This window comes from Abramis brama (assembly GCF_963993115.1).
Source record: "Abramis brama genome assembly, chromosome: 3".
Classification (NCBI taxonomy): Eukaryota; Metazoa; Chordata; class Actinopteri; order Cypriniformes; family Leuciscidae; genus Abramis; species Abramis brama.
This window is the reverse complement of record NC_139965.1, coordinates 11,195,236-11,209,125: the sequence shown is the minus strand read 5'-3', so window position 1 is coordinate 11,209,125 and position 13,890 is coordinate 11,195,236. Positions and strand designations below refer to the sequence as shown.

At 40.0% G+C, this 13,890-nt stretch overlaps 3 protein-coding genes across 3 annotated transcripts; all 3 read left to right on the top strand.

Moving 5' to 3' along the window:
• The first annotated feature begins 10,040 nt into the window (after positions 1–10,040).
• Positions 10,041–10,833, top strand: LOC311078566 (histone H1). The gene has a single exon (XM_084107445.1). It carries the CDS (start codon positions 10,047–10,049, stop codon positions 10,659–10,661), a length of 615 nt encoding a protein of 204 aa, XP_083963571.1. The 5' UTR covers positions 10,041–10,046; the 3' UTR covers positions 10,662–10,833.
• A 529-nt stretch (positions 10,834–11,362) lies between these two features.
• Positions 11,363–11,976, top strand: hist1h2a2 (histone cluster 1 H2A family member 2). The gene has a single exon (XM_084107693.1). The coding sequence runs from the start codon at positions 11,375–11,377 to the stop codon at positions 11,759–11,761; it is 387 nt and encodes a 128-aa protein (XP_083963819.1). The 5' UTR covers positions 11,363–11,374; the 3' UTR covers positions 11,762–11,976.
• A 586-nt stretch (positions 11,977–12,562) lies between these two features.
• On the top strand, positions 12,563–13,005 carry LOC311079756 (histone H3.2). The gene has a single exon (XM_084109403.1). It carries the CDS (start codon positions 12,575–12,577, stop codon positions 12,983–12,985), a length of 411 nt encoding a protein of 136 aa, XP_083965529.1. The 5' UTR covers positions 12,563–12,574; the 3' UTR covers positions 12,986–13,005.
• Positions 13,006–13,890: the final 885 nt, after the last annotated feature.

The window sequence follows — 13,890 nt, the reverse complement described above, 5'->3', positions numbered from 1 at the left end:
AGACTTTTCTTAAAATTTATTCAAGGCTCTTTATGAGGAAATCTTTCACAATTTCTAAAAAAAAAAAAATAAAAAAAAAAAAAATATATATATATATATATAATTTTTTTTTAAAATTTTTTAAAGAAATTGTGAAAGAGTTCCTCATAAAGAGCCTTGAATAAATTTTAAGAAAAGTCTTATTAGGCATGTTCATATATGTTATAACGATGGTTTATTAGGAATGGATGCAAATCTACATCAGACTGAATGAGAAGTGATTAATTCCGATCCTGGATCTGAATTGGGCTTTATGCAGATCACTTTAAACCAGACATTATGAATTACTGTCAGACTAGTCAAAATATGTATTGCCAAATGTTGACAGTCTCAGAGCCTTAGAAAAGGGAAGTATGACAACACCAGTGTTACCAATCATTTCTGGGTGACTTTGCAACGCAACACATCCGGTCCACAGCCACTTTTACCAGTTTTCAACTCCGTAGAAGGAGAGTGTGAGATGTGGGAGTGACTGGCTGGTCAGTGTGTGTGATTTAAAGCCAAACTGCATCATTATCTACAGCTGTCAATCAAACTTCTGCAGCTGCATAAAGGTTTATATGTGATAATATCAGAGGTGGTCTTTACAATCATGATCTGTGTACGTGATTTAAAACTGGTTGTGAGACCCATGACAATAAGTATTCTGACTGTCATTATTTTTTCACTTGATTAGAGTCTGAATTGGTTAAACCCACAGAGCAGTAGTGGAAAAAACATGTGAAAGTACAACTGACAGACTTTCTTCCACTCTCAGGCCTCTGATGGTCACTGTGGGTGCAGGCGGTTGATGTATATAGAGCAATACGTGTAGAGAAATGACATGATGATCACAGCAATGAGAATCAGGGTTGGTGTTACTCAGAAATTAAGATAATGGAAGCAAACGCTTCCCCTTTAATTAGATTTATTTATGTCATAGTATCAACTGTTTAAACATCCTGTTTAAAAATATATGGCAGATAATAGGCTACATAATGTAACCTTAATTTGATAATGTCAGGTTTGTTGTCTGATTTGACTATTGCTGTTTGAATTTGAGGTTTCATAATCAATGCCACTGGCTTTTTCTATAAGCTTTAAATATTTGACAGTCAGATATAGTCAGGACTTCTTAAAGACTAGTCTAAGGACTTAAGTCTAAGCGCAACTTATTCGAGTAATGTGACATGCTGATATTTACGCTACTTCTGACGTCACAAGTTGCGTAAGTTGCACTTTAGGCAAGTCTGCGAATGGCCGTTTGGCTGGAAGCTAGAATTTTACTTTGTAACTTGTTAAATATTCATATTTTTCTTTCTCAAACTCATGGTTTCGCTTCAGAAGGTCTTTATTAACCCCTGGAGCCGTGTGGAGCACTTATATGATGGATGGATTCACTTTTTTGAGCTTCAATATGATGGTGTTAATTAATATAACTCCGGTGTTATTAATATAACTAGGTAAATCATGGGCTAATTTTCATTTTAAAGTGAACTACTCCTTTAAGATAAAGAAGATTGGCATATAAGATACTTTTTTCTCATAGATCTCCGGCATTGTCCTTCATCCAAACAAGTTTGCAAGTATCTTAATTTAGGTGTCTTGTTTAAAGTAATGATTTATGAACTCTCATGTGAAAATAGATCAATCAAGCACCAAATCTCCAAAATTTGTACATTTTGTGATGGATTTATTCCTAAAGAGGCAGCAACCTCTACACCATAATCCCAATTGCTAACACACTAAAATGACATGCACAGCACACTTATTTAAACTGACACACAGAGAGCAAAACCTCTTCTCAAGTCTCCAAAAGACTGCTTTACACACATTTTGCAATTCAAAATGGCACTTTTTAAATGCACTGAACAGTTCTCCGCATAAGACACAACAATCTGACATAAAGACACATATTTGCCATTTCAAAACACTACCAAAATGACACATGAGCTGATTGACCGATACATGTGTCACCTGGCCAAACACCTCAATGCTTAATTATGACCGCCGCTAGCATAGCTAGCGAAAGCGGTCATATAGGGATTGTCAAAGTTTTTTTTTTTTTTTTTTTCGTCATCTACTGAATTTTTTCGGCAACGATACCAGGGACACCGAAACACCGGGGAACATGAAATTTGGTGGGCATGTAGCCCCACTAGACTTTTACGGAAAAATTTCGTTTGGTCCCCGGGGGCCACTCCCCCCCCGCGCTGGGCCCCCCCAAACCCAAAAAATGCAGTTTTTCCTAAATAACTACCTGAACCGTGGCACCGAGGATGAAGAAATTTTTATGGTATGTTGCTCTTAAGGGCCCACATCAACCTAGCCCATAATCACTCATTTGTGATTTGCGCCCCTCCCATAAAAAATGAAAATGCAATATTATTCTGCTTTAATCGCCCCTATCTTCAGTTGAGATGTTCAGAACTGCACCATATTTCATGTGTATGATTAACTTGACATCCTCTGGGGGTATGCTAAGTTTCGTAGAATTTCATCCATGGGGGGGGTATAAAATAAATTCATTTATGTGCACATTTAGTGACTGTACACTCATCGGCCTGTAGATGGTGGTGTTGAGCGAAGGGTTGCTGGTTTAGGATGATACTGTCACTAAGTTTGCCAACTGTCCCGAATAGGCCTATTTCACAAAAATGGCCGCCGAGACCGGAAGTAGGGTAAACTCTTTTCCGGTGAAAGCGCTAGCAGTAGCAGTCGGAGGACAAATGCGGAGACTAAAAGCGGCCAGTCCTGTTGCGTACCTTTTTATGTTTGCACTCACAGAAGAAACAACCCTATTTATAATTGCACAGCTTTCCTTGTGACGAAATGTTGAAAAAGCGCTGGATTTGGGCTATACCGAGAGAAGAGGGGCACTTTTTTGTGTGTTAAGCACTTCACGGAGGATGAAGTCCGTGTAACTTACGAATCTACGTGAGTCCGGTCGTAGATATCTTACACCGCAGGTCGTGCTTTGCAGGTTTTCATGGAACAACTGGGGGAGAAGTTAAATCAGGCCAGACACAGATGACAAAAAGACGTGTTTGTGGTGTGAAGGAGGAAGCAGATGTTGAAAATGGAGTGTTGATGCCGGTTCGGGAGTGATGCCCTGACAAAACATGTTTATATTGCACTTGATTGTTATCTGATTTGCACGTCGTGCACTTTTATTTATTATTATTAACTGTTGGCAAATTAAAATTGTTTGTAGAAGTTGTTTTCTGGAACTTTCTTAAAAATGAGTGAACACGGAGCAGTTTTTCCGTGAGCGGGACTGGAAAACCCGGAGTGGATCCGGAGCGGAGTGATAACACAACGCTTAGAGTGGAGAGAGGAACATGCTTTTGCTCCACTCCAGGCTTTGATCAGATCCCCCTAAGCAGGGGGAATAGCCTACACCTCGTCTTTCCCATTCAAACTAAAATTAAGACATTTATTACACTATTTGAGAAATGTAAGCATATTTACAGCATTAAAATTATGAACAGTGAATTTAAGATATAAGGACAGGGGGGAACCCTGATATTGACGGAAATCCGTCGTATACTCTCATAGCGACTGAGAACTTTAATCCCTGTATATATTATGAAGCGTATTACTGAATATAAAATTACATACATTATGATATATTTGTAAATGTATGTCACATTTTTAAATATATGAAAATTCTTTATGTATTATTCAATATATTGTAATATTAACACAATATATTATTCTGTATATTTTCAAATATACTGTTAAACCATTCAATGTTTTGATCATTCATATATAGGGAAATATATTTTCTTTTCATAAGGGGACCCGACAGTAAAATGTGATTTTGTAACATCATGATTTTTTAAAACATGTAATATCACTCACTTCATTCATGTTTTTAGTCTAACCATTTTTTTTAATTATTTGCCTTAATTTCATTATTAGATCTACTAGCAATGTTAGGTCAAATTCACTGTAAAGATGTACAATTCTTAGTTTCATTCATGGTGGTAACATGAAAAATGAGCCATAATCTAGTCATTAGTGGAAGATTGCTGCAATCTCCGGGACAAACTAACACTTAATAACATGAAATTTTAACAAAAGCCACTAGATTTCAAACATAGCCTACAATCAGACATAATTTCAATTTATTTATTTATTTTGTTTAGCTATAGTAAGTGTGAGCTTAGTCATCAAGTGCCATGCCAAAATGAATGGAACTTCTTTTTTTTTTATGTAAGCAAACGTCAATAATAATTTGTAACCTTTGTCCAATTTCGATCCTGTCACAGCTCCCTGAAAACTACAACAAAACGGACAACATCTGCTATTCTTACTTTTGTCAGATATATTAATGATAGAGAAAACAAGCTGTTCACAGTCCATTTTGAGAATGAATGGCGATCGTAGCGGGCGGCTGCGCGACCGGAAGTATCGCTACCCTACTTCCGGTCTCGGTCGCCATTTTGTGAAATAGGCCTATTAGGCGGGACCAGAGCCATAGAGAGAAAGAGTTGCGACACTCTTTGATGTCGCCGCTATGGCTGTCACGTGGTTCATGTAAGCCGCAATAGTTCCAAAACACACGCTGGCTGTCATGTTCTTCTATGGGACAGACAGCAGCGATTGCATTATTGAACGGTAAATATAAAATAAAACACACACCCAAGTACTTTTTCAGCTGTTATTGCATTATTGCATTTTGTTAAAGCTGCCGTCGGCAACTTTTTTTTGATCATATTCAGTGAAATCGACACTATAATCCGACAGAACAACATAAATAAATTGGTTTTATAAAAAAACCCGAGCTTCTAACTCCACCTGGAGCGTGTTATTTGTTTTGCAAAAATCCACCGCTCCCGTCTCATCGGGTCCAATCAGCGCAGGGGGGTGTGAGATCTGACTGTCAATCACAGTTCGTGCACACGCCACAGATCCCCTCTCCCTCGCGCAGACGCGCACAATACAATATCACATGCACACGACACGCCTGAAGTTCGCCTGAAGATTGTAGGAAGCGTGATGGCGGAGAGAAAATCTACTAACAAGCTTCCAATTCCTCGGTTATTGCTATCTATGGATAGATTAGCCAGGGCACCCTACCTCCGAGTCCATGGTGTTGATCGATGCTGAAGAGACGCGCGCGTTCACAGAAAATCAGGTACACATGCACTGACGATGGGCGGGTGCTCGTTGGTAGTGGGGGAGGGGCATGAGAGTTGTAAACATTCAAAATTTTGGCTAAGTCCACTCAATCTGCCAGACTTGCCGACTGCAGCATTAATGTCAGTTTTGCATTTGGAGATAAGTTTTAGGCTATATTTTTGGAGGGAAAAGCTTAGTGTTCATGTTCGCATGGGTAGTAGCACTGGCTTTAGCGGCTCTAACTTAACTTTTCCATATCATTCATCTGTTGATGGACGTCTCATGATGTTTATTTTAGCACAACTGGGCTGTATTAGGCTATTGATTCCCGTGATTTTGCTTATAAATTTTGATTCAGCCATTACACCTTCGTGATCACGCAAAGAGGTCTGCCGTGGCCGTCCGTTCAGAGTTCGCTTAAATATTTTTTATTAAACAATGACAGACAACAAAAATGTGTGCTTGTGTGTGAACAAGAAAAACAAAAACCAGGGGCAGGTGATCCATGAAACAGACAGGACTGGTGATCCCATAACAATCCTAGAGGTCCAGCATTGTTCTCACAAGCCGCTTCACTCAAGACAATAAAACATAATGAAAAGTTAGTAGGCCTATATCCCAAAAAATTAAATTAAATAAAAGTTGCTATAAAGGTGGTAGCGATTCATTACCGAACTCTTACTGTCACAGTGACAGCTGACGAAGTCGCGCTAACTAGCTAGCGCAGTGCTTGAAAATTGGTTGAAACATCCAACATAAAATATAAATAATTACGCTGTGCATGTACAAATGAAGACCAGTATAAGCATCGCAAAGGGCCTCTGATACAATATAGACAGTTGACAATTCAAAAGAGGTCGATATCTCAACAACTTAACTCTGGAACAACTCGACGCGCTGCAATGTAAGTGAATGGTGTCCAACGCCAAAATGACAGTGTTTGGAACTATTCCGATCTTCTAATCCCGGAAGTAGGCGGTTAAAAGCGCCGCCATTGTTTACAACGGAGGTCTATGGGAGTGTCGCAACTCTTTCTCTCTATGGCTCTGGGCGGGACGTCCCGCATTTTGGGCCTAATTTATTTGTCCCTTGCGTGACCTCCCGTGTCCCGTTTTTTGACAAGCTGATAAACCACTGACTGATACAACAGCAACAGCAGCAGTGCTGACCACGACACTTGAGAATGATCACCGACACCTGTCATCATCCAATCACAGCTTTTTTTAATCACTGTTTTGAGACAAATCATTGTTTGATTTGCGAACATCCTCTGCCGTCTGGTCGCTTCCGCTTCAAGCCGGACTCGTCTCGCGCTAACGGTAATTTCCTTTCACTGTCCACGTTTTGATTTCGGCTAATCAATTTTGGCGAATGCAAACAACGTGATTATTGTTCATGAGTCTAACATCCAGCCACGCAAGAAAACATGTAATCTACCTGAGGGAATAATATGCTCAAAAAACATTTCTGATTATTATTAATGTTTTAAAGCTTTTAGAAAGTACATAGAAAGCTTTTGTAACATTATCTTAACTGTCACTTTTGATTAATGTAATGCATCCTTGCTGAATAAAAGTAGGCAATTACTTTCTTTATTTTTTTCCCCCAAAAATAATCTTACTAACCCCAAACTTTTGAACTGTAAGCCTAGTGTATAATGTTAAAAAAGCTTTCTATTTTAGATAAATGCTGTTATTTTGAACTATGGTTTGTTGTAATGTGACTTTTCATGTATGACATTAAAATTATTTTTAGAATTAAATACATAAATAGGTTAAGCAATACAAATGTGTTTATGTCTGATAACCTTTTAAACATAAACTTAACTGCAGACACTGAAATGACGAACACTGTGTGATACAGTACAAATATTTTGAGTGTCCCTCATTTTCCTATAAATAACCACGATTGTCCCGCATTTTCCTTTTCTGAAGTTGGCAACCCTAACTGTCACACACACACATGCAGGAATACAAACAAACGCAAGCATGCACACACACTGACATCCACACGCACAGACACACACCCATACACACACACATACAAATCCACATGCACAGACACACACACAAACACACACGCGCACACACATGTACGCACGCATACATACACGCACAGACACACACAGGAAACATTCTGCATTTTTACATTAAAAAAAACACTGCTTAGTATGTTTTTAAAGCCATTTGAAAAATGAGGACACCCAAAATGTCCTCATATATCACCTATTTTCCCGAGTGTCCTCATTTGCAGGTGTGTTATCAAGCGGCATCCTCCCCGTCTCTCTCTTGAAACCAACACGGAAGTGAGTTAAACTGCAATTCATTAACTGGCCGCTTGGCCTGGCTGCAGAAGTGAGTCAAATCTGTATCTCCCTCATGTTAAAATTACCAACTTTACAGCAGAAAAAAACATGTTTACAGCCTGGTTCTCTCTGTGGCTTTGGTCTATACAGCTAATTTTGCCCTTCATAACAACTGTGAGGGGGGTGAATTTTTTTATAACTCGTCCGTTTAGTTGATTAATATTTAAATTTAAGGGTGTGGCCACTTGAGTGACAGGTGGATTCCCGCTGATGTCAATGCTAGCCGTTTGTCTGCTGTTACTAGCCGTCACTTCACCTCAGCAAATGTTAGCTGCTGAACTTGCCTTCTCTTCAGTGTTGTGCTTTTTTCGGGATTATTTCATACAATTTAATACTTGGGTACAAAGCCCACGTCTTTGGATTCAGTCGTTGTCGTCGAGTATCGTTTGAGAGAACAACCAGCGCTGTATTTCAGTTGTTTTCCTCTGTGAACAGGCACTAATGGATGTCTGACAATTTCGTTGCTTTTTGGGGTTTTCAAATTTAAAACGTCAATAAAGGCTCGTTCGTTCTGCTCTCACGGAACAGATGGATTATATGCTTATGTACCGTCAGATGAAATCATGCAGGCGTCGGCGCTTTCTCCGTTCATGCAATAAATGCACATCCATGAATGAGCGCGGATTTTCTAGCGCATTTAACGTTACTTGCACTTCAAAGGCAATATATCTATGGTTTAACGGTTTAACCCATTTGAGAGGCGGCCGAAATCAGAATTTAAAATGGACTGAATAAGCTCTCTACGAATTTGACGAGCGATGCCGCGCTGACGGACCATGAAAGAGTGACTGACATGTAACTTATGCACATAAATCACTGTCACACACAAACACTCTCGAAGTAATACACAGTCTCACTTGTAGCCATGTATTTTAACTATTATAATATTTCGAAGGGCAAAAACAGGAACTTTTAATTGGCTTTACATCATCAGCTAACTCGATCACGTCGAGCTAGGTGATTTCAGATAACGTTAGCCAGGCTCATATCTATTATATGGCCAGGCTCCTCAGCTCCACTCACACACTGACGCAAGGCCAAGATGGCGACGGACGGCTCCGCCCACTTTAGGCTTCAAAAATGCTCTTCAGAAACCTACGGGTGACGTCACGGACACTACGTCCATATTTTTTTTACAGTCTATGTGTGTTATCATAAAAATGTCCTCAGTTGTCATGAAAACAAACTCACACACACACACACACACACACACACACACACACACACACACACACACACACACACACAGACAGACATGCACATACTACTACTTTTTTTAGGTATATACATAAACACGCAATACAGCCAAATTGCTCCACGTCATTTCTTTTTGTGGAAAGCCAGTGCAGGCCTGAGCGGCGGTCATATTTTGTACCGCCATGCGGTACATCTAGTTGTTCACACTTCAGTCTTTTTCAGTTTACTGAGCATATTTTTGTTCAGTCCAGTGTAAATATATATAATAAATAAATAAATAAATAAATAAATGTTTCAACAGCATGTGTGTGTTTCTGCAAATATTTCCGAGCATGTGAACAATCTGAAGAAATTTCTACAATTGTAACTATTTTAGTATTATGGCAAATCATAAAGATGAGTGTGCTTTTCATTCTGCCCAACAGTGTGTAGTTGGTTATAGACAAAAATCTAGTAATATGACAACCCGTGCAAAAGTTTTATTTTGATAATGCTATATAGTTTTGGTTGCAGTGCTTCATTTTGCAAGATATATTTGGTATTTTGTGTGTTAGCAATTGGAAAAAACTGTAATTGTGTCAGTATTTAATTTAATAACAATGAAGCTTAGTATTTGAGAAAAATAAATATGCATTCATAAATTTAAAAAGAAATCACGACCTTCTGTTATGTTATTATAACAATGCTTTCATATATCTTATACCAATACATATTTAAATTTTATTAATCAGTTCAAAAATATCTTAGCGATCAGGTGCTGTGATTTTGAACTTTATTCAGGGTTCTTGCATCTTTATAACGTGGGAATCATCAGTGACCAGAGATGCAGAGCAGTTACACAGACAGATGAGTGTGTGCTTCAAGCTGCGCAAAACAACCTCTGAATGAAACACTCTACAAGTCCCTCAGCGATCTTCCATATATTAAAGCCATTGTCAAAGTGCTAGTTCAAAACCAAGATGACACACTCAGTAGTTTACTTCTGTTATTACACACAATTACATGAAATATACACGCAGCCTTGTTTATAACAGGTGCTCGCTTTGGATTTCATCCTACGATTCTAAAATAAATGTTCATTTTCCGCGTGTTTTAGTCTACAAATTAAAGTTCAATCTCTCTACTCGATGTGTACGTTTTTTACTCTACTAAACTCTTTTACAACTCCAGCTTTATCCCAAATATGAAAGGAGAAAACACAAGCAAAGGCGATAGTGGAGGAGCAGACACTGAACAGAGCAGGTTGAGTCTACGCGGTTCTCATGCTGCGGTTAAATGCGCTGCGGTTCATTGTCGATCACAGTCAGATTGTGTGAGTCCAGATTCACTCAGAGAAATCATGGCAGAAACCGCTCCAGCATCCGCGACCAAAGCGGCCAAGAAGAAATCAGCAGCTAAAAGCAAGAAAGCAGGTCCAGGCGTCCGAGAGCTGATCGTCAAGGCTGTGTCCGCATCTAAAGAGAGGAGCGGTGTGTCCCTCGCCGCCCTGAAGAAAGCGCTCGCTGCCGGTGGATACGATGTGGAGAAGAACAACTCCCGCGTCAAGACCGCCGTCAAGAGTCTCGTTACTAATGACATCCTGGTCCAGACTAAAGGAACCGGCGCCTCGGGCTCCTTCAAACTCAACAAAAAACAGACCGAGACCAAGAAGAAACCCGCCAAGAAAGCGGCTCCTAAAGCCAAGAAGCCCGCAGCCAAGAAACCCGCTGCCGCTAAGAAGCCCAAAACTGCAGCAGCAAAGAAGCCCGCCGCTAAGAAATCCCCGAAGAAGGTGAAGAAACCCGCCGCTAAAAAGGCAACGAAGAGCCCCAAGAAGGCCAAGAAACCAGCGACTCCTAAGAAAGCAGCCAAGAGCCCAAAAAAGGCAAAGGCAGCCAAACCCAAAACGGCGAAACCTAAAGCAGCAAAACCTAAAGCCGCCAAGCCTAAAAAGGCAGCTCCCAAGAAGAAATAAACTCATTCTTTTCCCTTGTTTATTTTCTTTTTTCTTTTCTCAAAAAAGGCTCTTTTAAGAGCCACCCACTAATTCACAGTAAAGAGTATTATTTCATCAGTGACAGTCATCTGTTCAATGAAAGTCATTGGTACCGCGAAGACAATAAATGGGCCCTTTATATTCATGTGCACACACATTTCGACATACACTTTGATGATACGTTTTGATGAAATCTTAAGTATCTGCGTTGACGTCATTAGAAATGTTTATAGCAATAAACTATAAAACTTCACAGCTTCAAGACCAACTTGATTCATTTTAATCAATTATATTTGTTTTCAACCAAAGTAAAAATGGGAAAGGCAAGTTTATTTGTATAGCAGTTTATACATGATAGTTTATACATGATGGTAACATAAATAGTGCTTTACATAAAAAACAAACAAAACAATGAACATTAAGAAATAAAAAACTGTAGAAACGAATTAATTTAAACTAAAATACATAAGGAGGCTAAAGAGGCTGTTGGATTGAGGTAGGCCTACTTGGCGTGAGAAGCAGAAAGGGGGTGTTTGGAGTTTGGAGGGAAGCTCACTGATTGGCTCCATGATGTGTTCAGACACCAGCCAATAGGAGACTAGCGAGCTTTCATTTAAAACTCAGAACACAGTTGCTGAAAGTATCACTGTTACTTTTTTTTTTAAATAAAGGAACAACAATTGTAATTTACAATGAGTGGAAGAGGTAAAACCGGGGGAAAGGCTCGCGCTAAGGCTAAGAGTCGCTCTTCCAGGGCGGGACTGCAGTTCCCCGTCGGCCGTGTTCACAGGCTTCTCCGCAAAGGCAACTATGCCCAGCGCGTCGGTGCCGGAGCTCCGGTGTATTTGGCCGCTGTGCTCGAGTATCTGACCGCTGAGATCCTGGAGTTGGCTGGAAACGCCGCTCGGGACAACAAGAAGACCCGCATCATCCCTCGACACCTGCAGCTGGCGGTGCGCAATGACGAGGAGCTGAACAAGCTTCTGGGTGGCGTGACCATCGCTCAGGGTGGTGTGTTGCCCAACATTCAGGCCGTGCTGCTGCCCAAGAAGACCGAGAAGCCCGCGAAGGCCAAGTAGACTGACGGAAGCTTCTCCTCAAACCAAAGGCTCTTTTAAGAGCCACCCAATTTCTCCAAGAAAGAGTGATTACATTCGTCCCATCTTTATTCGATTTTTCTATTAAGTTTGTTTGATTAAAAACAAAAAGGAAAAAAAAAATGGGAGAAGAATGCCCATGAATTGACAGTTATTGTACTACTATACAATGCTGACTATAAACAAAGTGTAACGAAATAAAGCATTAAAATTGAATGTGTCTGAGATTCCATTCATAAACCAATTTTTCAATGACGCTAATTTTTAATTATTTAAATCTGACTAGAAATGTATGTCCCAAGAGAATTTTAATAAGTAACATGTTTTATTGTATGAAAGTGTATATAGTTTTATTAGCATGGCTAAAAATATTTAAACAGATATATTGATATCAATACAAAGAATTGTAACATGACGTAGTTAAAGTATATGTAGGCCTACTACTTATCTCAGTTTCTAATATTAGTGCCACAAGTCCAACTCTACACTATCAATAATATTTTAAAAATCAATCACGGGTTTTGCTGTGATTTCGCCTATTCTATTCAAAGAGAAACAAAGGATATTCGGGCGGGAACCACAAACTCTCGTCTCGTCTTTGAAAACAGGAGGCGCACAGCCATTGGCCAACTGTCATTTACAGACGCCTGACAATAACCAATCAAATGCCTCTGAAGCAAAGCCATCCAATGAGCGCATGGCAGCCCTGGGCTTAAATACGCGCTGAGTTATAGTGAACTATTCATTCATTTGTCTTCTTCTTGTTTGCAGTACTAACTGAACTGTATTAAAACAATGGCGAGAACTAAGCAGACCGCTCGTAAATCCACCGGAGGTAAAGCCCCGAGGAAGCAGCTGGCCACTAAAGCCGCCCGTAAGAGCGCACCCGCTACCGGTGGCGTTAAGAAGCCTCATCGCTACAGGCCCGGTACCGTGGCGCTGAGAGAGATTCGCCGTTACCAGAAATCCACTGAACTGCTGATTCGCAAACTGCCCTTCCAGCGTCTGGTGAGAGAAATCGCTCAAGATTTCAAGACTGATCTGCGCTTCCAGAGCTCGGCTGTCATGGCCCTGCAGGAGGCGAGCGAGGCTTATTTGGTGGGTCTGTTTGAGGACACCAACTTGTGCGCCATCCACGCCAAGAGAGTCACCATCATGCCCAAAGACATCCAGCTGGCCCGCCGCATCCGCGGAGAGCGCGCTTAAATCCACAGCAGAAACAGTCATACAAACCCAAAGGCTCTTTTAAGAGCCACCTCAATGTCTCAAATGAGAGAGTTCCTTTGTTTATCTCTTCTTATTTGCGTTTAGCATGTGAATGCTTTCAATATGTCTGCTGAAGTAAACTATTTTTTTAAAACTAAACGCATCTTGAACCAATTAAATTTAAACATTTTTTGATAATTGCACAAACTTCTTAAAGGTCAAGATTGCATTAAATAGTTTTTGAAGGTCTTGACTTCTTGACTTGTTTCAAAACAAGTGTAGTTCCATAAGTAGTATGCAAAATGGTATGTAATGTCAGTGTCTGCTTGAAGTGTTAAAGTATTTATGTTTCATAAGTATATTTTATTTAAACCCTATTTTTGCCAGTAAGAAGCTGTAAGGGGTTTTACAGTCAAAGAACCAGATATGATGAATGAAGATCTAGAGTCAGAATTGTAATAAATTAAAGAAAAGTTTTACTGAAGACAGTTTGCAGTTTCATCAGCAGAAGTCAGCTTCAAGACTCACACAGGAGTTCGTAGGCCGCCCGCTTACAGTTACAAAGATTACAGCAGTTATATCCAACACAGACACAGCAGTTATACCCTACACCAGGGGCCTGTACCATGAAGGTAGCTGAACAAACTCGGGGTTACAGGATAAGTTTTGAGTTGACAAAACCAAACCGATGCAATCAGGCTTTATTGGTACCATGATGCAGCTCATCAACTTTCTCTGTCAACTCAGGCTTTGATCCTCAAGCTATGATTACTCCACGCGCGCGTGCACATAAAAGAGTGACGTCGACACTGAACAACCAATCGCGGGTCGCGATTTTTCCGCGGAGGAGCAAGAGATAATCATTCATAATTACGATGAATTTAAATATGTATTTCAAGCTCGAA